Source organism: Scyliorhinus torazame, chromosome 12 (genome assembly GCF_047496885.1).
Source record: "Scyliorhinus torazame isolate Kashiwa2021f chromosome 12, sScyTor2.1, whole genome shotgun sequence".
Taxonomy (NCBI): Eukaryota; Metazoa; Chordata; class Chondrichthyes; order Carcharhiniformes; family Scyliorhinidae; genus Scyliorhinus; species Scyliorhinus torazame.
This window is the reverse complement of record NC_092718.1, coordinates 143,282,370-143,305,155: the sequence shown is the minus strand read 5'-3', so window position 1 is coordinate 143,305,155 and position 22,786 is coordinate 143,282,370. Positions and strand designations below refer to the sequence as shown.

General features: G+C 49.3%; 1 protein-coding gene across 1 annotated transcript in view; it reads right to left on the bottom strand.

Moving 5' to 3' along the window:
- Positions 1 to 436: 436 nt before the first annotated feature.
- The window catches only part of LOC140386629 (protein CASP-like), a 1,158,102-nt gene continuing 1,135,752 nt past the window's right edge, over positions 437 to 22,786 (bottom strand). The window contains exons 22-23 of the mRNA XM_072469118.1: positions 14,071 to 14,135; positions 437 to 1,689 (exon numbers count right to left, since the gene is read on the bottom strand). Of these exons, the coding sequence (XP_072325219.1) occupies positions 1,629 to 1,689; positions 14,071 to 14,135 (126 nt within the window). The 3' untranslated portion in view covers positions 437 to 1,628. The remainder of the gene's footprint in view (positions 1,690 to 14,070; positions 14,136 to 22,786) is intronic.

Here is a 22,786-nt window from a genome sequence, read left to right as displayed (position 1 = left end):
TCCGGTTTCCTCTCTCAGTCCATCGATGTGCGGGTTAGGTGGATTGGCCAGGCTAAATTGCCCTTAGTGTCCAAAAAACGTTAAGTGGGGTTACGGGGATAGGGTGGAGGTGTGAGCTTGGGTAGGGTGCTCTTTCTAAGGGCCGGTGCAGACTCGATGGGCCAAATGGCCTCCTTCAGCACTATAAATTCTATGAACCTATCTATGAACCTTGCATTTAAGATGTATTTAGATGGCCATTTGCGATGCCAAGGCATAAAAGGTGCTGGTAAATGGGATCAGAATAGGTAAGTGGTTGTTTTTGGCTGGTGCAGGCGTGATGGGCTGAAGGGCCTTTTCTGTGCTGTCGGCCAGGGTGACTGTAGTAGTAATAAAGTGAATTCAGAAATCAGTGCATAGCCGGACTCAAAACAGAATGAAAAATAAACAAACCACATTTATAATTATTGATGCCAAACGATTTATTCAATGCTAAAGCACTCACTCCTTTACTCAGAACAGTATTAGGTAGCTGAAAGTACACATACACATTTGTAGATTCTAAGAGCTGTGAATGGTGTTGTAATATCTTATACACTCAGTGTGGTTCCTCACTGGAAAACGATCCGGACAGAAACACCCAATCTGCTCGCTGCAGACTCCCTGGTGATCCTGGTGGGATTTTCTACCGGAATGCTTAGTGTAACAGTTTCTTCATTCATTCTCGCCCTTTACTCAGCTGGAGCAGAGAGTAGACTCCTGTACTGCACAATCACATTTAACTTCAAGCCCCATCAAACAGTTAGCACTAACATAGGAAGATCTAGGAGTAACAATTTAAGGAAGATAATCATGAACAAGTGAATTGAGATAAATGAGATTAGATAAATGCTGCTGATGAGAAGGCAGCTGTAAATTCCGTCTCAGGTTTGCACGTCACAAATATATGGAGCTTTCACTAAGCTTTTCACAACCTTCCCATTGCCCTGAAACGAACTGCCTTGTGATTCATTCCCAGTGTAGGTTATTACACACACAATCTTTTAGTTGCCATGCATGAAAATTATCAAATCAAAATTCCCATTGTTTTATTCAAACCCCCCCCATTCTAACATAATTGTTGCAATCTTGAGGTCAGGACACCTATATTTTTTTCAATAACAGGAAGTAAAGGCATTTAGAAATTTGAAGAGTGCAAAATACCACAGAATTCTAAGAGCAGGAGCTGGCTCCAGAGAATTGATGCAGAAAGCAGGCCGAGAAGCCCACTGTCTCCTATTTGACTATATCATTCTTGCACTTCAATGTGTCTGCTCACCGCAACACAGTCTGAACATATCATCAATTAATACCGGCTCCTGCAATAAAATGGCTCGAGCATTACAAATGCAAAGCAAGTTATGTTTTGTAAGCGTGCTGTTTCTCTGCTAATGGAGGAAATGAAAACTAAGTATTCTAATGTAAAGATGCATTAAAGGAACGCTTCCCCCGAATGCTCCCTGCTCAATGAAATAAAACACTGAGCTACACCATTGTTGCCCCAGGTCAGGCATCTGTGCAAGACTTTATGCAGGGACAGACGCACAGAACTGCGAGGGTCCAGGCATTCAGCAATGCCCCAAAGTCACCTGGACCCACAATCTGCTGCTTCACTGCCACATATCCCTTGCATCACCATTCTCGTGGAATTTGTGCAGATGGTCAGAATACCTGGAGAAAGGAAACAGATGAAGTTACTGACATTGAAAAGATGAATAATATTATGCAGAATGTGCAACCCTGATCAAGGCTGCAAAGTGACAACATGTGGCATCGCCAAAACATTGCCTTTAAAAGCTGGCAGTAAAATCGAGATAGGACAACGCTGATGAGGGTTACCTAAAAGTTACAATATGCAATTGTTCTGCCAATAATAAATATATAATAAATAGTGTGCATTTACGCCCATTTATTTTCAATTGGTCAGCGTAACAACTATTGTAAAAATCACTGCCCAGAACCAGATCTGAGAGAAATGACCAAGACAATGACACCCAATTAACATCCCATTGCTGAACTGAAAAAACAAATGACCTCCATTTATTTTCTTCATTTTCAGGATGTGGGCTTCCCTGCCGAGGTCAACATTTATTCTCCATCCCGGATTGCCCCAGAGAAGGTGGTGTTGAGTTGCCTTCTTGAACCGCTGCAGTCAATATTGTGTAGGTACACCCACAGTGCTGTTAGGGAGAGAGTTCTTGGATTTTGTCCCATTGACTGTGAAGGAGTGGCCAATATATTTCCAAGTCAGGGTGGGGAGTGGCTCGGAGGGGAATTTCCAGGTGGTGGTGTTCCCATGTGTCTGCTGCAACTGTCCTTCTAGATGGTAGTGGTCATCAGTTTGGAAAGTGCTGCGTAAGGAGCCTTGGGGAGTTCCTATAGTGCATCTTGTAGATGGCACACACGGCTGCTGTAGTGGTGGAGGGAGTGAATGTTTGTGGGTGAGATGCCAATCAAGTGGGCTGCTTTGTCGTCGATGATGATGAGCTTGAGTGTTGTTGGAGCTACACTCATCCAGGCAAGTTGAGAATATTCCATCACACTCCAGATTGTGCCTTGTAGGCGGTGAACAGGCTGTGGCGGGTCAGGAGGATTCCCTGCCTCTGACCTGCTCTTGTAGTCACAGTATTTATATGGCTAGTCCAGTTCAGTTTGGGGTCAATGGCAACCCACAGAATATTGAGAGTGGGGGATTCACCAATGGTAATGCCATGGTAATGAGAGAGTGTGAGAGGAGCGGGGACATTAACAGCGAGAGAGTGAGAGGAGCAGGGAAGTGAACAGTGAGAATGTGAGAGGAGCAGGGGAAATTAACAATGAGAGAGTGTGTGAGAGGAGTGGGGACATTAATAGTGAGAGAGGAGCGGGGACATTAACAGTGAGACAGTGTGAGAGATACGTGGACATTAACAGTGAGAGTGAGAGAGGAGCAGGGACATTAACAGTGAGAGTGTGTGAGAGGAGCAGGGACATTAACAGTGAGAGAGTGTGATAGGAACGGGGTCAGTAACAGTGAGTGTGAGAGGAGCAGGGACATTAACAGTGAGAGTGTGTGAGAGGAGCAGGGACATTAACAGTGAGAGAGTGTGATAGGAACGGGGTCAGTAACAGTGAGTGTGAGAGGAGCAGGGACATTAACAGTGAGAGAGTGTGAGATGAGCAGGGTCATTAACAGTGAGAGAGTGTGATAGGAACGGGGTCATTAACAGTGAGAGTGTGTGATAGGAACGGGGTCAGTAACAGTGAGTGTGAGAGGAGCAGGGACATTAACAGTGAGAGAGTGTGAGATGAGCAGGGTCATTAACAGTGAGAGAGTGTGAGAGGAGCGGGGTCATTAACAGTGAGAGTGTGTGATAGGAACGGGGTCAGTAACAGTGAGAGTGTGTGAGTGGAGCGGGGACATTAACAGTGAGAGAGTGTGATAGGAACGGGGTCAGTAACAGTGAGAGTGTGTGAGAGGAGCAGGGACATTAACAGTGAGAGAGTGTGAGAGGAGCAGGGACATTAACAGTGAGAGAGTGTGAGAGGAGCAGGGACATTAACAGTGAGAGAGTGTGAGAGGAGCGGGGACATTAACAGTGAGAGAGTGAGAGAGGAGCGGGGTCATTAACAGTGAGAGTGCGTGATAGGAATGGGGTCAGTAACAGTGAGAGAGTGAGAGAGGAGCAGGGTCATTAACAGTGAGAGAGGAGCATTGGAGGAAAAGTATAAGTTACCCCGGGGAAATTTCTTGAGATATATGCAGGTGAGGGCGTTTACTAGACAACAGGTGAGGGAATTTCCGTTGCTCCCGACACAGGGGATACAGGACAGGGTGCTTTCAGGGGTGTGGGTCAGAGAGGGCAAGGTGTCAGAGATTTACAGAGAGGTGAGGGAAGAGGGGGAGGAGTCGGTGGGAGAACTAAAGGGAAAGTGGGAAGAAGAATTAGGGGAGGAGATAGAAGAGGGTATGTGGGCTGATGCCCTAAGCAGGGTAAACTCCTCTTCCTCATGCGCCAGGCTTAGCCTGATTCAATTTAAGGTGCTACATAGAGCACACATAACAGGGGCAAGATTGAGCAAGTTCTTTGGAGTGGAGGACAAATGTGGGAGGTGTGGCGGGAGCCCGGCAAACCACGCACATATGTTTTGGGCGTGCCCGGCACTGGAAGGGTATTGGAAGGGAGTGACAGGAGTGATTTCGCAGGTGGTGAAGGCCCGGGTCAAACCAGGCTGGGGGTTAGCTCTATTTGGAGTTGCGGAAGAGCCGGGAGTGCAGGAGGCGAAAGAGGCCGATGTCGTGGCCTTTGCGTCCCTAGTAGCCCGGCGCAGGATCCTACTCATGTGGAAGGAGGCGAAACCCCCCCGGACTGGAGGCCTGGGTCAATGATATGGCGGGGTTCATTAAACTGGAGCAGATAAAGTTTGCCCTGAGAGGATCGGCTGAAGGGTTCACCAGGCGGTGGCAGCCATTTCTCGACTACCTAGGGGAACGTTAGAGGGAAGACAGATGACCAGCAGCAGCAACCCAGGGGGGAGGGGGGGGGGGTTAGTTTAGTTTAGGTCAATAGACAATGGGGTTTTGTTACATGTGTATTGTTAAAAAATTCTGTTTTGTTATTGTTTCGTTTGCTTTGTAAGAGGGAAAAATTGTTGTTTGGAAAAAAATTTCAATAAAATATATTTTTTTAAAAACAGTGAGAGAGGAGCAGGGATATTAACAGTGAGAGAGTGAGAGAGGAGCAGGGACATTAACAGTGAGAGAGTGAGAGAGGAGCAGGGACATTAACAGTGAGAGAGTGAGAGAGGAGCAGGGACATTAACAGTGAGAGAGTGAGAGAGGAGCAGGGATATTAACAGTAAGAGAGTGTGAGAGGAGCAGGGACATTAACAGTGAGAGAGTGAGAGAGGAGCAGGGACATTAACAGTGAGAGAGTGAGAGAGGAGCAGGGACATTAACAGTGAGAGAGTGTGAGAGGAGCAGGGACATTAACAGTGAGAGAGTGTGAGAGGAGCAGGGACATTAACAGTGAGAGTGTGTGATAGGAACGGGGTCAGTAACAGTGAGAGAGTGTGAGAGGAGCAGGGACATTAACAGTGAGAGAGTGAGAGAGGAGCAGGGACATTAACAGTGAGAGAGTGTGAGAGGAGCAGGGACATTAACAGTGAGGGAGTCTGAGATGAGCAGGGACATTAACAGTGAGAGAGTGTGAGAGGAGCGGGGTCATTCACAGTGAGAGTGTGAGAGGAGCAGAGACATTAACAGTGAGAGAGTGAGAGAGGAGCAGGGATGTTAACAGTGAGAGAGTGTGAGAGGAGCAGGGTCATTAACAGTGAGAGAGGAGCAGGGACATTTATAGTGAGAGTGCGAGGGAAGAGCGGGGACATTAACAGTGAGATGGTGTGAGAGGAGCAGGGATGTTAACAGTGAGAGTGTGAGAGAGGAGCAGGGATGTTAACAGTGAGCGGTATGCGGAAGAACCTGAGGAAGGATTGTTGAGGAAGAGGCGCTGCCTCCAGGCCGAATTCGACCTGGTGACCACCAGGAAGGCGGAGGTGCAGTGGAGGAAGGCCCAGGGGGCGGTCGACGAGTATGGGGAAAAGGCAAGCCGGATGCTGGCGCATCAGCTTCGGAAGCGGGACACAGCTAGGGAGATCGGGGGAGTTAAGGACAGGGGAGGCAGTGTGGTGCGGAGTGGGGTTGGCATCAATGGGGTCTTCAGGGACTTCTATGAGGAACTGTACCGATCCGAGCCCCCACGGGAGGAGGGAGGGATGGGCCGTTTCCTGGATCAATTGAGGTTTCCAAAGGTGGAAGAGGGACTGGTGGCGGGACTGGGGGCCCCGATTGTGGTGATGGGAGACTTCAACTTCCCCAATATTGACTGGGACTCACTTAGTGCCAGGGGCTTAGACGGGGCAGAGTTTGTAAGGAGCATCCAGGAGGGCTTCTTAAAACAATATGTAAACAGTCCAACTAGGGAAGGGGCGGTACTGGACCTGGTATTGGGGAATGAGCCCGGCCAGGTGGTAGATGTTTCAGTAGGGGAGCATTTCGGTAACAGTGACCACAATTCAGTAAGTTTTAAAGTACTGGTGGACAAGGATAAGAGTGGTCCGAGGATGAATGTGCTAAATTGGGGGAAGGCTAATTATAACAATATTAGGCGGGAACTGAAGAACATAGATTGGGGGCGGATGTTTGAGGGCAAATCAACATCTGACATGTGGGAGGCTTTCAAGTGTCAGTTGAAAGGAATACAGGACAGGCATGTTCCTGTGAGGAAGAAAGATAAATACGACAATTTTCGGGAACCTTGGATGACGAGTGATATTGTAGGCCTCGTCAAAAAGAAAAAGGAGGCATTTGTCAGGGCTAAAAGGCTGGGAACAGAGGAAGCCTGTGTGGCATATAAGGAAAGTAGGAAGGAACTTAAGCAAGGAGTCAGGAGGGCTAGAAGGGGTCATGAAAAGGCATTGGCAAATAGGGTTAAGGAAAATCCCAAGGCTTTTTACACTTACATAAAAAGTAAGAGGGTAGCCAGGGAAAGGGTTGGCCCACTGAAGGATAGGCAAGGGAATCTATGTGTGGAGCCAGAGGAAATGGGCGAGGTACTAAATGAATACTTTGCATCAGTATTCACCAAAGAGAAGGAATTGGTAGATGTTGAGTCTGGAGAAGGGGGTGTAGATAGCCTGGGTCACATTGTGATCCAAAAAGACGAGGTGTTGGGTGTCTTAAAAAATATTAAGGTAGATAAGTCCCCAGGGCCGGATGGGATCTACCCCAGAATACTGAAGGAGGCTGGAGAGGAAATTGCTGAGGCCTTGACAGAAATCTTTGGATCCTCGCTGTCTTCAGGGGATGTCCCGGAGGACTGGAGAATAGCCAATGTTGTTCCTCTGTTTAAGAAGGGTGGCAGGGATAATCCCGGGAACTACAGGCCGGTGAGCCTTACTTCAGTGGTAGGGAAATTACTGGAGAGAATTCTTCGAGACAGGATCTACTCCCATTTGGAAGCAAATGGACGTATTAGTGAGAGGCAGCACGGTTTTGTGAAGGGGAGGTCGTGTCTCACTAACTTGATAGAGTTTTTCGAGGAGGTCACTAAGATGATTGATGCAGGTAGGGCAGTAGATGTTGTCTATATGGACTTCAGTAAGGCCTTTGACAAGGTCCCTCATGGTAGACTAGTACAAAAGGTGAAGTCACACGGGATCAGGGGTGAACTGGCAAGGTGGATACAGAACTGGCTAGGCCATAGAAGGCAGAGGGTAGCAATGGAGGGATGCTTTTCTAATTGGAGGGCTGTGACCAGTGGTGTTCCACAGGGATCAGTGCTGGGACCTTTGCTCTTTGTAGTATATATAAATGATTTGGAGGAAAATGTAACTGGTCTGATTAGTAAGTTTGCAGACGACACAAAGGTTGGTGGAATTGCGGATAGCGATGAGGACTGTCTGAGGATACAGCAGGATTTAGATTGTCTGGAGACTTGGGCGGAGAGATGGCAGATGGAGTTTAACCTGGACAAATGTGAGGTAATGCATTTTGGAAGGGCTAATGCAGGTAGGGAATATACAGTGAATGGTAGAACCCTCAAGAGTATTGAAAGTCAAAGAGATCTAGGAGTACAGGTCCACAGATCACTGAAAGGGGCTACACAGGTGGAGAAGGTAGTCAAGAAGGCATACGGCATGCTTGCCTTCATTGGCCGGGGCATTGAGTATAAGAATTGGCAAGTCATGTTGCAGCTGTATAGAACCTTAGTTAGGCCACACTTGGAGTATAGTGTTCAATTCTGGTCGCCACACTACCAGAAGGATGTGGAGGCTTTAGAGAGGGTGCAGAAGAGATTTACCAGAATGTTGCCTGGTATGGAGGGCATAAGCTATGAGGAGCGATTGAATAAACTCGGTTTGTTCTCACTGGAACGAAGGAGGTTGAGGGGCGACCTGATAGAGGTATACAAAATTATGAGGGGCATAGACAGAGTGGATAGTCAGAGGCTTTTCCCCAGGGTAGAGGGGTCAATTACTAGGGGGCATAGGTTTAAGGTGAGAGGGGCAAGGTTTAGAGTAGATGTACGAGGCAAGTTTTTTACGCAGAGGGTAGTGGGTGCCTGGAACTCACTACCGGAGGAGGTAGTGGAGGCAGGGACGATAGGGACATTTAAGGGGCATCTTGACAAATATATGAATAGGATGGGAATAGAAGGATACGGACCCAGGAAGTGTAGAAGATTGTAGTTTAGTCGGGCAGTATGGTCGGCATGGGCTTGGAGGGCCGAAGGGCCTGTTCCTGTGCTGTACATTTCTTTGTTCTTTGTTCTTTGATTGGGCTGGAGGAGCTGATCAAAGGGATAGGAAGCATGCAGGCGGGGAAGGCACCGGGGCCGGACGGTTTCCCGGTCGAGTTCTATAAAAAATATCTGGACCTGTTGGGCCCGCTGTTAGTTAGGACCTTCAATGAGGCAAGGGAGGGGGGGCTTTACCCCCGACGATGTCCCGGGCACTGATCTCCTTGATACTGAAGCGGGACAAGGATCCCCTGCAATGTGGGTCTTACAGGCCGATTTCCTTGCTAAATGTAGATGCCAAGGTGCTGGCGAAGGTCTTAGCCACGAGGATTGAGGATTGTGTGCCGCAGATCATCCATGAAGACCAGACGGGTTTTGTGAAGGGGAGACAGTTGAATGCGAATGTGCGGAGGCTTTTGAACGTTATCATGATGCCGGCGAGGGAGGGGGAGGCGGAGATAGTGGTGGCGATGGACGCTGAGAAAGCCTTCGATAGGGTAGAGTGGGGGTACCTGTGGGAGGTGCTGAAGAGGTTTGGGTTTGGGGAGGGATTTGTCAGGTGGGTTAGGCTGTTGTATGAGGTCCCGATGGCGAGTGTGGCCACAAACAGGAGGAGGTCCGAGTACTTTCAGTTGCACCGAGGGACGATACAGGGGTGTCCTCTGTCCCCCCTGCTCTTCGCACTGGCGATTGAACCCCTGGCTATGGCACTGAGAGAGTCGAGGAACTGGAGGGGGTTGGTGCGGGGTGGGGAGGAGCATAGGGTGTCGCTTTATGTGGACGACCTGCTGCTGTGTGTGGCGGACCCGGTGGGAGGAATGCCAGAGGTAATGAGGATCCTTAGGGAATTCGGGGACTTTTCGGGGTACAAGCTCAATATGGGGAAGAGCGAGCTGTTCGTAGTTCAGCTCGGGGACCAGGAGAGGGGGATTGGCGAGCTCCCACTAAAAAGGGCGGAGAGGAGTTTCAGATATTTGGGGGTCCAGGTGGCCAGGAGCTGGGGGGCCCTGCATAGTCTTAACTTTACAAGGCTGGTGGAGCAAATGGAGGAGGAGTTCAAGAGGTGGGACGCGTTGCCGCTGCCCCTGGCGGGTAGGGTGCAGTCAATCAAAATGACGGTGCTCCCAAGGGTTTTGTTCCTGTTCCAGTGCCTCCCCGTGTTTATCCCGAAGGCTTTTTTCAGGCGGGTTAACAGGAGTATAATGGGGTTTGTGTGGGCGCGTGGGACTCCGAGGGTGAGAAGGGTGTTCCTGGAGCGGAGTAGAGATAGGGGGGGGGCTGGCGCTGCCCAACCTCTGTGGGTACTACTGGGCCGCCAATGCGACAATGGTGCATAAGTAGGTGATGGAGGGGGAGGGGGCTGCATGGAAGAGGCTGGAGACGGCGTCCTGTGTGGGTACGAGTCTGGGGGCGCTGGCAACGGCGCCTCTGCCGCTCCCTCCAAGGAGGTATACCACGAGCCCGGTGGTGGTGGCGGCCCTCAAATTTGGGGGCAGTGGAGGCGGCATAGGGGGGATGTTAGGGCCTCGGCGTGGACCCCATTACGGGGGAACCACCGGTTCGCCCCAGGAAGAACAGGTGGAGGGTTTTCGGGGTGGCACAGGGCAGGCATACGAAAGCTGGGGGACCTGTTTGTGGACGGGAAGTTCACGAGCTTGGGTGAGCTGGTGGAGAAGTATGGGCTCCCCCCCGGGGAACACCTTCAGGTACTTACAGGTAAGGGCGTTTGCCAGACGGCAGGTGGTGGAATTCCCACGGCTACTGCCACACACAGGACAGGGTGCTCTCGGGGGGGTGGGTGGGAGTGGGGAAGATCCCGGAAACTTACCAGGTGATGCAGGAGGAGGAGGAGGCCTTGGTGGTGGAGTTGAAAGGTAAGTGGGAGGAGGAGTTGGGAGAGGAGATCGAAGAGGGGACGTGGGCAGATGCCCTAGGGAGGGTGAACTCTTCCTCTTCATGCACGAGGCTCAGCCTCATACAGTTTAAGGTGCTGCACAGGGCACACATGACCGGGACAAGGATGAGCAGGTCCTTTGGGGGTGAGGACAGGTGTGTTAGGTGCTCAGGGAGCCCAGCAAATCACACCCATATGTTCTGGGCATGCCCAGCGCTGGAGGAATCTTGGAAGGGCGTAGCGAGGATGGTGTCGAGGGTGGTAGGATCCAGGGTCAAACCGGGCTGGGGGCTCGCAATATTTGGGGTGGCAGAGGAGCCGGGAGTGCAGGAGGCGAAAGAGGCCGGAATTCTGGCCTTTGCGTCCCTGGTAGCCCGGCGAAGGATTTTCCTTCAGTGGAAAGATACGAGGCCCCCAAGCGTGGAATCCTGGATCAGCGATAGGGCAGGGTTTATTAAGTTGGAGAGGGTGAAATTCGCCTTGAGAAGGTCGGTACAAGGGTTCATTAGGCGGTGGCAACCGTTCTTAGACTTTCTGGCAGAACGATAGACATTGGTCAATGGCAGCAGCAGCTCGGGGGAGAGGGGGGGTTTGGGGGGTTGCTTGTTTAGATTGTGTTTTGTACTTAACCCTGTTGGGTTCTATTTTCTTTCTCATTTTGTTATTGATATTTTATGAAAACCTTTAATTAAAATTATTTTTTTTTAAACTGAGTGTGTGAGAGGAGCAGTGTCATTAACAGTGAGAGAGTGTGAGAGGAGCAGGGACATTAACAGTGAGAGTGTGAGAGGAGCAGGGACATTAACAGTGAGAGTGTGAGAGCAGCAGAGACATTAACAGTGAGAGAGTGTGAGAGGAGCAGGGACATTAACAGTGAGAGAGTGTGAGAGGAGCAGGGACATTAACAGTGAGAGAGTGTGAGAGGAGCAGGGACATTAACAGTGAGAGAGTGAGAGAGGAGCAGGGACATTAACAGTGAGAGAGTGTGAGAGGAGCAGGGACATTAACAGTGAGAGTGTGAGAGCAGCAGAGACATTAACAGTGAGAGAGTGTGAGAGGAGCAGGGACATTAACAGTGAGAGAGTGTGAGAGGAGCAGGGACATTAACAGTGAGAGAGTGTGAGAGGAGCAGGGACATTAACAGTGAGAGAGTGAGAGAGGAGCAGGGACATTAACAGTGAGAGTGTGAGAGCAGCAGAGACATTACCAGTGAGAGAGTGTGAGAGGAGCAGGGACATTAACAGTGAGAGAGTGTGAGAGGAGCAGGGACATTAACAGTGAGAGAGTGTGAGAGCAGCAGAGACATTAACAGTGAGAGAGTGAGAGAGGAGCAGGGACATTAACAGTGAGAGAGTGAGAGAGGAGCAGGGACATTAACAGTGAGAGAGTGAGAGAGGAGCAGGGACATTAACAGTGAGAGAGTGTGAGAGGAGCAGGGACATTAACAGTGAGAGAGTGTGAGAGCAGCAGGGACATTAACAGTGAGAGAGTGTGAGAGGAGCAGGGACATTAACAGTGAGAGAGTGAGAGAGGAGCAGGGACATTAACAGTGAGAGAGTGTGAGAGGAGCAGGGACATTAACAGCGAGAGAGTGTGAGAGGAGCAGGGACATTAACAGTGAGAGAGTGTGAGAGCAGCAGAGACATTAACAGTGAGAGAGTGTGAGAGGAGCAGGGACATTAACAGTGAGAGAGTGAGAGAGGAGCAGGGACATTAACAGTGAGAGAGTGTGAGAGGAGCAGGGACATTAACAGTGAGAGAGTGAGAGAGGAGCAGGGACATTAACAGTGAGAGAGTGTGAGAGCAGCAGAGACATTAACAGTGAGAGAGTGTGAGAGGAGCAGGGACATTAACAGTGAGAGAGTGAGAGAGGAGCAGGGACATTAACAGTGAGAGAGTGTGAGAGGAGCAGGGACATTAACAGTGAGAGAGTGAGAGAGGAGCAGGGACATTAACAGTGAGAGAGTGAGAGAGGAGCAGGGACATTTACAGTGAGAGAGTGAGAGAGGAGCAGGGACATTAACAGTGAGAGAGTGAGAGAGGAGCAGGGACATTAACAGTGAGAGAGTGAGAGAGGAGCAGGGACATTAACAGTGAGAGAGTGTGAGAGGAGCAGGGACATTAACAGTGAGAGTGAGATAAGGGGGGTACATTAACAGTGTGGGAGAGTGAGAGGAGCATTGACGTTAACAATGAGTGAGTGTGAGAGGAGGGGGGACATTAACAATGAGAGTGAATGAGATGAGGGGGGACATTAATAGTGAGGGAGACGAGAGGAGGGGGACATTAACAGTGAGAGAGTGTGAGAGGAGGTGGTCATTAAGAGTGAGAGGAGTGGGGGCCTTAACAGTGAGATAGTGTTGAATAGTCAGGCAGGGTCGACAGGCCATGTAGTCTATTCCTGCTCCTATTTATTGTCTTGTTATAGAATTGTATCACCACACATCTCTGCTGCCTGCTCCATCCAATATCACTGCACCACCATTACTAGCTACTCCAGTTGTATCACCACACATCTCTGCTGCCTGCTCCATCCAATATCATTGCACCACCATTACTATCTACTCCAGTTGTATCACCACACATCTCTGCTGCCTGCTCCATCCAATATCATTGCACCACCATTACTATCTACTCCAGTTGTATCACCACACATCTCTGCTGCCTGCTCCATCCAATATCATTGCACCACCATTACTATCTACTCCAGTTGTATCACCACACATCTCTGCTGCCTGCTCCATCCAATATCACTGCACCACCATTACTATCTACTCCAGTTGATTGACCGAGATTTCTGCAGACTAGCAATTCAGAGTTTGGATGGGTGCCCAAAATAAAACCACCGACAGTACAATACCTCAAACCCGAACACCAGTGCTGTCGAAAAGCTGGAAATTATTTTACGGGCCGTGCAATAATTTTAAGTCCTATTAGATAAGTGAAAAAACACACTGGCTTGTTCGAAGAGTTGCTGCTAAGATGCAGCAGCGTGCAGAGTAGTTTTATCCACTTCACTCGCCTGACATTGCCCATACACCAAGTGGCCGGACCGATCCTTGACCCCCACCTGGTCCAGCTTGGCCTGATCTACCCAACCTGACCGCAAAGGAGCACCCAACCCATCCCCAATGGCTAACATAGTGCATAACTCTGTGCAGGTTAAAAAAATAGAAGTTTCGATTCAGGCAGTGATACACTGTGTCGATCAATAAAGTTAAAGTAATTATTTAAAAAGCCATCCGATACCCCCAATATGTCAGATCCAGCTTTGTCAGCATCAACAAGAAAGACAGGTGAAGCTCTTTGGCAGGAAGGTGCTATAGAAAGTCCCAAAACTCAAATGGACAGAAAACACTTTAATGTGTATTCCAAAGAAACTTATTCTCTCGATTCTCTAATTGCTCAATTACTAGCGTGGACTATCAAGCAGAGATCCATGTTTGTAGCGATTGGAGGATTATGGCGAGGAGGTGGGTAAACTGGGTTGAAAAGCAGCATCCAGTGCCATTTCTTGTTCTTTAAAATTCTAATGTTCTCACATTAAACTTCACAGTGACCTGGTTGCTTCACATTTCAATTAGTTTTGCAACATGATTTCAGTTCTTCCTTTCAATCTCTTCCGCTCAAACTGATCTATTTTAAAAACAAACATTGCCGCTTCCTTCAATTGTTTCCACACTTTCATGATGCTATCCTGTAGGAAGAATGTGTCGAAATTCATGAAAAAAACAACATTCAGGTGATCTGAAATACCCAGTGATGTAGAAAGGAAGAATAATATGAAATAAGTTCATATAGTTGATGTTCCGAGTGTAACCCTACATATCAGAGTGACATGAATCTTCCATCGTTCCCCTACAATGTCACCATACTCACTTCTTTGCACAATAGGCGACACAGTCTCTGCCCACACTTTCACTCCAAGCCACCTCGTACAGCACCTGGCAAATACAAGACATTCAGGCAAATGTATCCTCTAATTCACAGGCACCAAAATCCCAACCTCTGGACCCAAAACACTCTGAGCACCATATTCGACTGGACAACCAGATTACAAATCTGCTGTGAACTCCTCTGTCGACATCAGTGTTTCTGTACTAGGTACATACAATAGAACCTGGTGCGTCTCCTCCAGTCCTAAACTAATCAGCACCTCAACCTTGAAGGGCACAAAGAAGAACAAAATAAACTTCTACATTTGAGGTCAGATAATAAATACTGCGTTCGGAAGCCTGATTAACAAGTACCAGTTTTAACCTCCTGCACACAGAGAAATGGATTGCGGTCTCATTGTTAATGGCCGGGCGCCTCTCTCACTGTTAATGACGTAGTTCCTCCCCCACTGGTAATACCTCTGCTCCTCTCGCTCTCTCACTGTTAATGTCCCCGCTCCTCTCACACTCTCTCAGTTAATGATCCTGCTCCTCTCTCACTGTTAATGTCCCTGCTCCTCTCACACTCTCTCACTGTTAATGTCCCCGCTCCTCTCACACTCTCAATGTCCCCGCTCCTCTCACACTCTCTCACTGTTAATGTCCCCGCTCCTCTCACACTCTCAATGTCCCCGCTCCTCTCACACTCTCAATGTCCCCGCTCCTCTCACACTCTCTCACTGTTAATGTCCCCGCTCCTCTCACACTCTCCTACTGTTAATGTCCCTGCTCATCTCACACTCTCTCACTGTTAATGTCCCTGCTCCACTCACACTCTCACTGTTAATGTCCCTGCTCCTCTCACACTCTCAATGTCCCCGCTCCTCTCACACTCTGTCACTGTTAATGTCCCCGCTCCTCTCACACTCTCCTACTGTTAATGTCCCTGCTCATCTCACACTCTCTCACTGTTAATGTCCCTGCTCCACTCACACTCTCTCACTGTTAATGTCCCTGCTCCTCTCACACTCTCAATGTCCCTGCTGCTCTCACACTCTCTCACTGTTAATGTCACTGCTCCTCTCACATGCTCACGCTGTAAATGTCCCTGCTCCTCTCTCTCTCTCTCTCTCACTGTTAATGTCCCTGCTCCTCTCACACTCTCTCACTGTTAATGTCTCTGCTCCTCTCACACTCTCTCACTGTTAGTGTCCCTGCTCTTCTCTCACACTCTCACTGTTAATGTCCCTGCTGCTCTCACTCTCTCACTGTTAATGTCCCTGCTCCTCTCACACTATCTCACTGTTAATGTCTCTCCTCCTCTCACACGCTCACGCTGTTAATGACCCTGCTCTTCTCTCACTGTTAATGTCCCTGCTGCTCTGACACTCTCTCACTGTTAATGTCTCTGCCCCGTCTCACACTCTCACTGTTAATGTCCATGCTCCTCTCTCTCTCTGACTGTTAATGTCCCTGCTGCTCTCACACTCTCTGACTGTTAATGTCCCTGCTCCTCTCCCACTCTCTCACTGTTGAAGTCCCTGCTCCTCTCACACTCTCTCACTGTTAATGTCCCTGCTCCTCTCACTCTCTCACTGTTAATGTCCCTGCTCCTCTCACACTCTCACTGTTAATATCCCTGCTCCTCTCACACTCTCTCACTGTTAATGTCCCTGCTCCTCTCTCAATCTCTCACTGTTAATGTCACTGCTCCTCTCTCACTCTCTCACTGTTAATGTCCCTGCTGCTCTCACACTCTCTCACTGTTAATGTCCCTGCTGCTCTCACACTCTCTCACTGTTAATGTCCCTGCTCCTCTCACACTCTCACTGTTAATGTCACTGCTCCTCTCACACTCTCTCACTGTTAATGTCCCTGCTGCTCTCACACTCTCTCACTGTTAATGTCCCTGCTCCTCTCACACACTCTCACTGTTAATGTCCCTGCTCCTCTCACTCTCTCACTGTTAATGTCCCTGCTCCTCTCACTCTCTCACTGTTAATGTCCCTGCTCCTCTCACACTCTCTCAGTTAATGATCCTGCTCTTCTCGCTGCTAATGTCCCTACTCCTCTCACACACTCTCACTGTTAATGTCCCTGCTCCTCTCACACTCTCTCACTGTTAATGTCCCTGCTCCTCTCACTCTCGCACTGTTAATGTCCCCGCTCCTCTGACACTCTCTCAGTTAATGATCCTGCTCTTCTCGCTGCTAATGTCCCTACTCCTCTCACACACTCTCACTGTTAATGTCCCTGCTCCTGTCACACTCTCTCACTGTTAATGTCCCTGCTCCTCTCAAACTCTCGCACTGTTAATGTCCCTGCTCCTCTCACTCTCGCACTGTTAATGTCCCCGCTCCTCTGACACTCTCTCAGTTAATGATCCTGCTCTTCTCGCTGCTAATGTCCCTACTCCTCTCACACACTCTCACTGTTAATGTCCCTGCTCCTCTCACTCTCTCACTGTTAATGTCCCTGCTCCTCTCTCTCTCTGACTGTTTATGTCCCTGCTGCTCTCACACTCTCTCACTGTTAATGTCCCTGCTCCTCTCCCACTCTCTCACTGTTAATGTCCCTGCTCCTCTCACACTCTCTCACTGTTAATGTCCCTGCTCCTCTCACATTCTCTCACTGTTAATGTCCCTGCTCCTCTTTCTCTCTCACTGTTAATATCCCTGCTCCTCTCACTCTCTCACTGTTAATGTCCCTGCTCCTCTCACTCTCTCACTGTTAATGTCCCTGCTCCTCTCACACTCTCACTGTTAATATCCCTGCTCCTCTCACACTCTCTCACTGTTAATGTCCCTGCTCCTCTCTCACTCTCTCACTGTTAATGTCACTGCTCCTCTCTCACTCTCTCACTGTTAATGTCCCTGCTGCTCTCACACTCTCTCACTGTTAATGTCCCTGCTGCTCTCACACTCTCTCACTGTTAATGTCCCTGCTCCTCTCACTGTTAATGTCACTGCTCCTCTCACACGCGCACGCTGTAAATGTCCCTGCTCCTCTCTCTCTCTCTCACTGTTAATGTCCCTGCTCCTCTCTCTCTCACTGTTAATGTCCCTGCTCCTCTCTCACACTCTCTCACTGTTAATGTCCCTGCTCCTCTCACTCTCTCACTGTTAATGTAACTGCTCCTCACACACTCTCACTGTTAATGTCCCTGCTCCTCTCACTGTTAATGTCCCTGCTCCTCTCACACTCTCTCACTGTTAATGTCTCTGCTCCTCTCACACTCTCTCACTGTTAATGTCTCTGCTCCTCTCACTGTTAGTGTCCATGCTCTTCTCTCACACTCTCACTGTTAATGTCCCTGCTGCTCTGACACTCTCTCACTGTTAATGTCTCTGCTCCTCTCACACTCTCACTGTTTATGTCCCTGCTCCTCTCCCTCTCTGACTGTTAATGTCCCTGCTGCTCTCACACTCTCTCACTGTTAATGTCACTGCTCCTCTCACACGCTCACGCTGTTAATGTCCCTGCTCCTCTCTCTCTCACTGTTAATGTCCCTGCTCCTCTCACTCTCTCACTGTTAATGTCCCTGCTCCTCTCTCTCTCTGACTGTTAATGTCCCTGCTCCTCTCTCTCTCTGACTGTTAATGTCCCTGCTGCTCTCACACTCCCTCACTGTTAATGACCCTGCTCCTCTCCCACTCTCTCACTGTTAATGTCCTTGCTCCTCTCACACTCTCTCACTGTTAATGTCCCTGCTCCTCTCACATTCTCTCACTGTTAATGTCCCTGCTCCTCTTTCTCTCTCACTGTTAATATCCCTGCTCCTCTCACTCTCTCACTGTTAATGTCCCTGCTCCTCTCACTCTCTCACTGTTAATGTCCCTGCTCCTCTCACACTCTCTCACTGTTAATGTCCCTGCTCCTCTCACACTCTCACTGTTAATGTCACTGCTCCTCTCACACTCTCTCACTGTTAATGACCCTGCTGCTCTCACACTCTCTCACTGTTAATGTCCCTGCTCCTCTCACGCACTCTCACTGTTAATGTCCCTGCTCCTCTCACTCTCTCACTGTTAATGTCCCTGCTCCTCTCACTCTCTCACTGTTAATGTCCCCGCTCCTCTGACACTCTCTCAGTTAATGATCCTGCTTTTCTCGCTGCTAATGTCCCTACTCCTCTCACACACTCTCACTGTTAATGTCCCTGCTCCTCTCACACTCTCTCACTGTTAATGTCCCTGCTCCTCTCACACTCTCGCACTGTTAATGTCCCTGCTCCTCTCACTCTCGCACTGTTAATGTCCCCGCTCCTCTGACACTCTCTCGGTTAATGATCCTGCTCTTCTCGCTGCTAATGTCCCTACTCCTCTCACACACTCTCACTGTTAATGTCCCTGCTCCTCTCACTCTCTCACTGTTAATGTCACTGCTCCTCTCACACTCTCTCACTGTTAATGTCCCCGCTCCTCTCACACTCTCTTACTGTTAATGTCCCTGCTCCTCTCACACTCTCACTGTTAATGTCACTGCCCCTCTCACACACTCTCACTGTTAATGTCACTGCTCCTCTCACACACTCTCACTGTTAATGTCCCTGCTCCTCTCTCTCTCTCACTGTTAACGTCTCTGCTCCTCTCACACTCTCTCACTGTTAAAGTCACTGCCCCTCTCACACACTCTCACTGTTAATGTCCCTGCTCCTCTCTCACTCTCTCACTGTTAATGTCCCTGCTCCTCTCTCACTCTCTCACTGTTAATGTCCCTGCTCCTTTGACACTCTCTCACTGTTAATGTCCCTGCTCCTCTCACTCTCTCACTGTTAATGTCCCTGCTCCTCTCACTCTCTCACTGTTAATGTCCCTGCTCCTCTCACACTCTCACTGTTAATGTCCCTGCTCCTCTCACACTCTCACTGTTAATGTCCCTGCTCCTCTCACACTCTCTCACTGTTAATGTCCCTGCTCCTCTCTCTCTCTCACTGTTAATGTCCCTGCTCCTCTCACACTCTCACTGTTAATGTCCCTGCTCCTCTCACACTCTCTCACTGTTAATGTCCCTGCTCCTCTCTCTCTCTCACTGTTAATGTCCCTGCTCCTCTCACACTGTCTCAGTTAATGATCCTGCTCTTCTCACACTCTCTCACTGTTAATGTCCCTGCTCCTCTCACTCTCTCACTGTTAATGTCCCTGCTCCTCTCACTGTTAATGTCCCCGCTCCTCTGACACTCTCTCAGTTAATTATCCTGCTCTTCTCACTGTTAATGTCCCTGCTCCTCTCTCACTGTTAATGTCCCTGCTCCTCTCTCACTCTCTCACTGTTAATGTCCCTGCTCCTCTCACACTCTCTCACTGTTAATGTCCCTGCTCCTCTCACACTCTCTCACTGTTAATGTCCCTGCTCCTCTCTCTCTCACTGTTAATGTCCCTGCTCCTCTCACACTCTCTCACTGTTAATGTCCCTGCTCCTCTCACACTATCTCACTGTTAATGTCTCTCCTCCTCTCACACGCTCACGCTGTTAATGACCCTGCTCTTCTCTCACACTCTCACTGTTAATGTCCCTGCTGCTCTGACACTCTCTCACTGTTAATGTCCCTGCTCCTCTCACATTCTCTCACTGTTAATGTCCCTGCTCCTCTTTCTCTCTCACTGTTAATATCCCTGCTCCTCTCACTCTCTCACTGTTAATGTCCCTGCTCCTCTCACTCTCTCACTGTTAATGTCCCTGCTCCTCTCACACTCTCTCACTGTTAATGTCCCTGCTCCTCTCACACTCTCACTGTTAATGTCACTGCTCCTCTCACACTCTCTCACTGTTAATGTCCCTGCTGCTCTCACACTCTCTCACTGTTAATGTCCCTGCTCCTCTCACACACTCTCACTGTTAATGTCCCTGCTCCTCTCACTCTCTCACTGTTAATGTCCCTGCTCCTCTCACACTCTCTCAGTTAATGATCCTGCTCTTCTCGCTGCTAATGTCCCTACTCCTCTCACACACTCTCACTGTTAATGTCCCTGCTCCTCTCACACTCTCTCACTGTTAATGTCCCTGCTCCTCTCACACTCTCGCACTGTTAATGTCCCTGCTCCTCTCACTCTCGCACTGTTAATGTCCCCGCTCCTCTGACACTCTCTCAGTTAATGATCCTGCTCTTCTCGCTGCTAATGTCCCTACTCCTCTCACACACTCTCACTGTTAATGTCCCTGCTCCTCTCACACTCTCTCACTGTTAATGTCCCTGCTCCTCTCACACTCTCGCACTGTTAATGTCCCTGCTCCTCTCACTCTCGCACTGTTAATGTCCCCGCTCCTCTGACACTCTCTCAGTTAATGATCCTGCTCTTCTCGCTGCTAATGTCCCTACTCCTCTCACACACTCTCACTGTTAATGTCCCTGCTCCTCTCTCTCTCTCACTGTTAATGTCCCTGCTCCTCTGACACTCTCTCGGTTAATGATCCTGCTCTTCTCGCTGCTAATGTCCCTACTCCTCTCACACTCTCACTGTTAATGTCCCTGCTCCTCTCACTCTCTCTCTGTTAATGTCACTGCTCCTCTCACACTCTCTCACTGTTAATGTCCCCGCTCCTCTCACACTCTCTTACTGTTAATGTCCCTGCTCCTCTCACACTCTCACTGTTAATGTCACTGCTCCTCTCACACACTCTCACTGTTAATGTCCCTGCTCCTCTCTCTCACACTGTTAATGTCCCTGCTCCTCTCACACTCTCACTGTTAATGTCACTGCCCCTCTCACACACTCTCACTGTTAATGTCACTGCTCCTCTCACACACTCTCACTGTTAATGTCCCTGCTCCTCTCTCTCTCTCACTGTTAACGTCTCTGCTCCTCTCACACTCTCTCACTGTTAATGTCACTGCCCCTCTCACACACTCTCACTGTTAATGTCCCTGCTCCTCTCTCACTCTCTCACTGTTAATGTCCCTGCTCCTCTCTCACTCTCTCACTGTTAATGTCCCTGCTCCTTTGAACTCTCTCACTGTTAATGTCCCTGCTCCTCTCACTCTCTCACTGTTAATGTCCCTGCTCCTCTCACTCTCTCACTGTTAATGTCCCTGCTCCTCTCACACTCTCACTGTTAATGTCCCTGCTCCTCTCACACTCTCACTGTTAATGTCCCTGCTCCTCTCACACTCTCTCACTGTTAATGTCCCTGCTCCTCTCTCTCTCTCACTGTTAATGTCCCTGCTCCTCTCACACTCTCACTGTTAATGTCCCTGCTCCTCTCACACTCTCTCACTGTTAATGTCCCTGCTCCTCTCTCTCTCTCACTGTTAATGTCCCTGCTCCTCTCACACTGTCTCAGTTAATGATCCTGCTCTTCTCACACTCTCTCACTGTTAATGTCCCTGCTCCTCTCACTCTCTCACTGTTAATGTCCCTGCTCCTCTCACTGTTAATGTCCCCGCTCCTCTGACACTCTCTCAGTTAATCATCCTGCTCTTCTCACTGTTAATGTCCCTGCTCCTCTCTCACTGTTAATGTCCCTGCTCCTCTCTCACTCTCTCACTGTTAATGTCCCTGCTCCTCTCACACTCTCTCACTGTTAATGTCCCTGCTCCTCTCTCACTCTCTCACTGTTAATGTCCCTGCTCCTCTCTCTCTCACTGTTAATGTCCCTGCTCCTCTCACACTCTCTCACTGTTAATGTCCCTGCTCCTCTCACACTATCTCACTGTTAATGTCTCTCCTCCTCTCACACGCTCACGCTGTTAATGACCCTGCTCTTCTCTCACACTCTCACTGTTAATGTCCCTGCTGCTCTGACACTCTCTCACTGTTAATGTCCCTGCTCCTCTCACATTCTCTCACTGTTAATGTCCCTGCTCCTCTTTCTCTCTCACTGTTAATATCCCTGCTCCTCTCACTCTCTCACTGTTAATGTCCCTGCTCCTCTCACTCTCTCACTGTTAATGTCCCTGCTCCTCTCACACTCTCTCACTGTTAATGTCCCTGCTCCTCTCACACTCTCACTGTTAATGTCACTGCTCCTCTCACACTCTCTCACTGTTAATGTCCCTGCTGCTCTCACACTCTCTCACTGTTAATGTCCCTGCTCCTCTCACACACTCTCACTGTTAATGTCCCTGCTCCTCTCACTCTCTCACTGTTAATGTCCCTGCTCCTCTCACACTCTCTCAGTTAATGATCCTGCTCTTCTCGCTGCTAATGTCCCTACTCCTCTCACACACTCTCACTGTTAATGTCCCTGCTCCTCTCACACTCTCTCACTGTTAATGTCCCTGCTCCTCTCACACTCTCGCACTGTTAATGTCCCTGCTCCTCTCACTCTCGCACTGTTAATGTCCCTGCTCCTCTCACTCTCGCACTGTTAATGTCCCTGCTCCTCTCACTCTCGCACTGTTAATGTCCCCGCTCCTCTGACACTCTCTCAGTTAATGATCCTGCTCTTCTCGCTGCTAATGTCCCGACTCCTCTCACACACTCTCACTGTTAATGTCCCTGCTCCTCTCACTCTCTCACTGTTAATGTCCCTGCTCCTCTCACTCTCTCACTGTTAATGTCCCTGCTCCTCTCACACTCTCTCACTGTTAATGTCCCCGCTCCTCTCACACTCTCTTACTGTTAATGTCCCTGCTCCTCTCACACTCTCACTGTTAATGTCACTGCTCCTCTCACACACTCTCACTGTTAATGTCCCTGCTCCTCTCTCTCTCACTGTTAATGTCCCTGCTCCTCTCACACTCTCACTGTTAATGTCACTGCCCCTCTCACACACTCTCA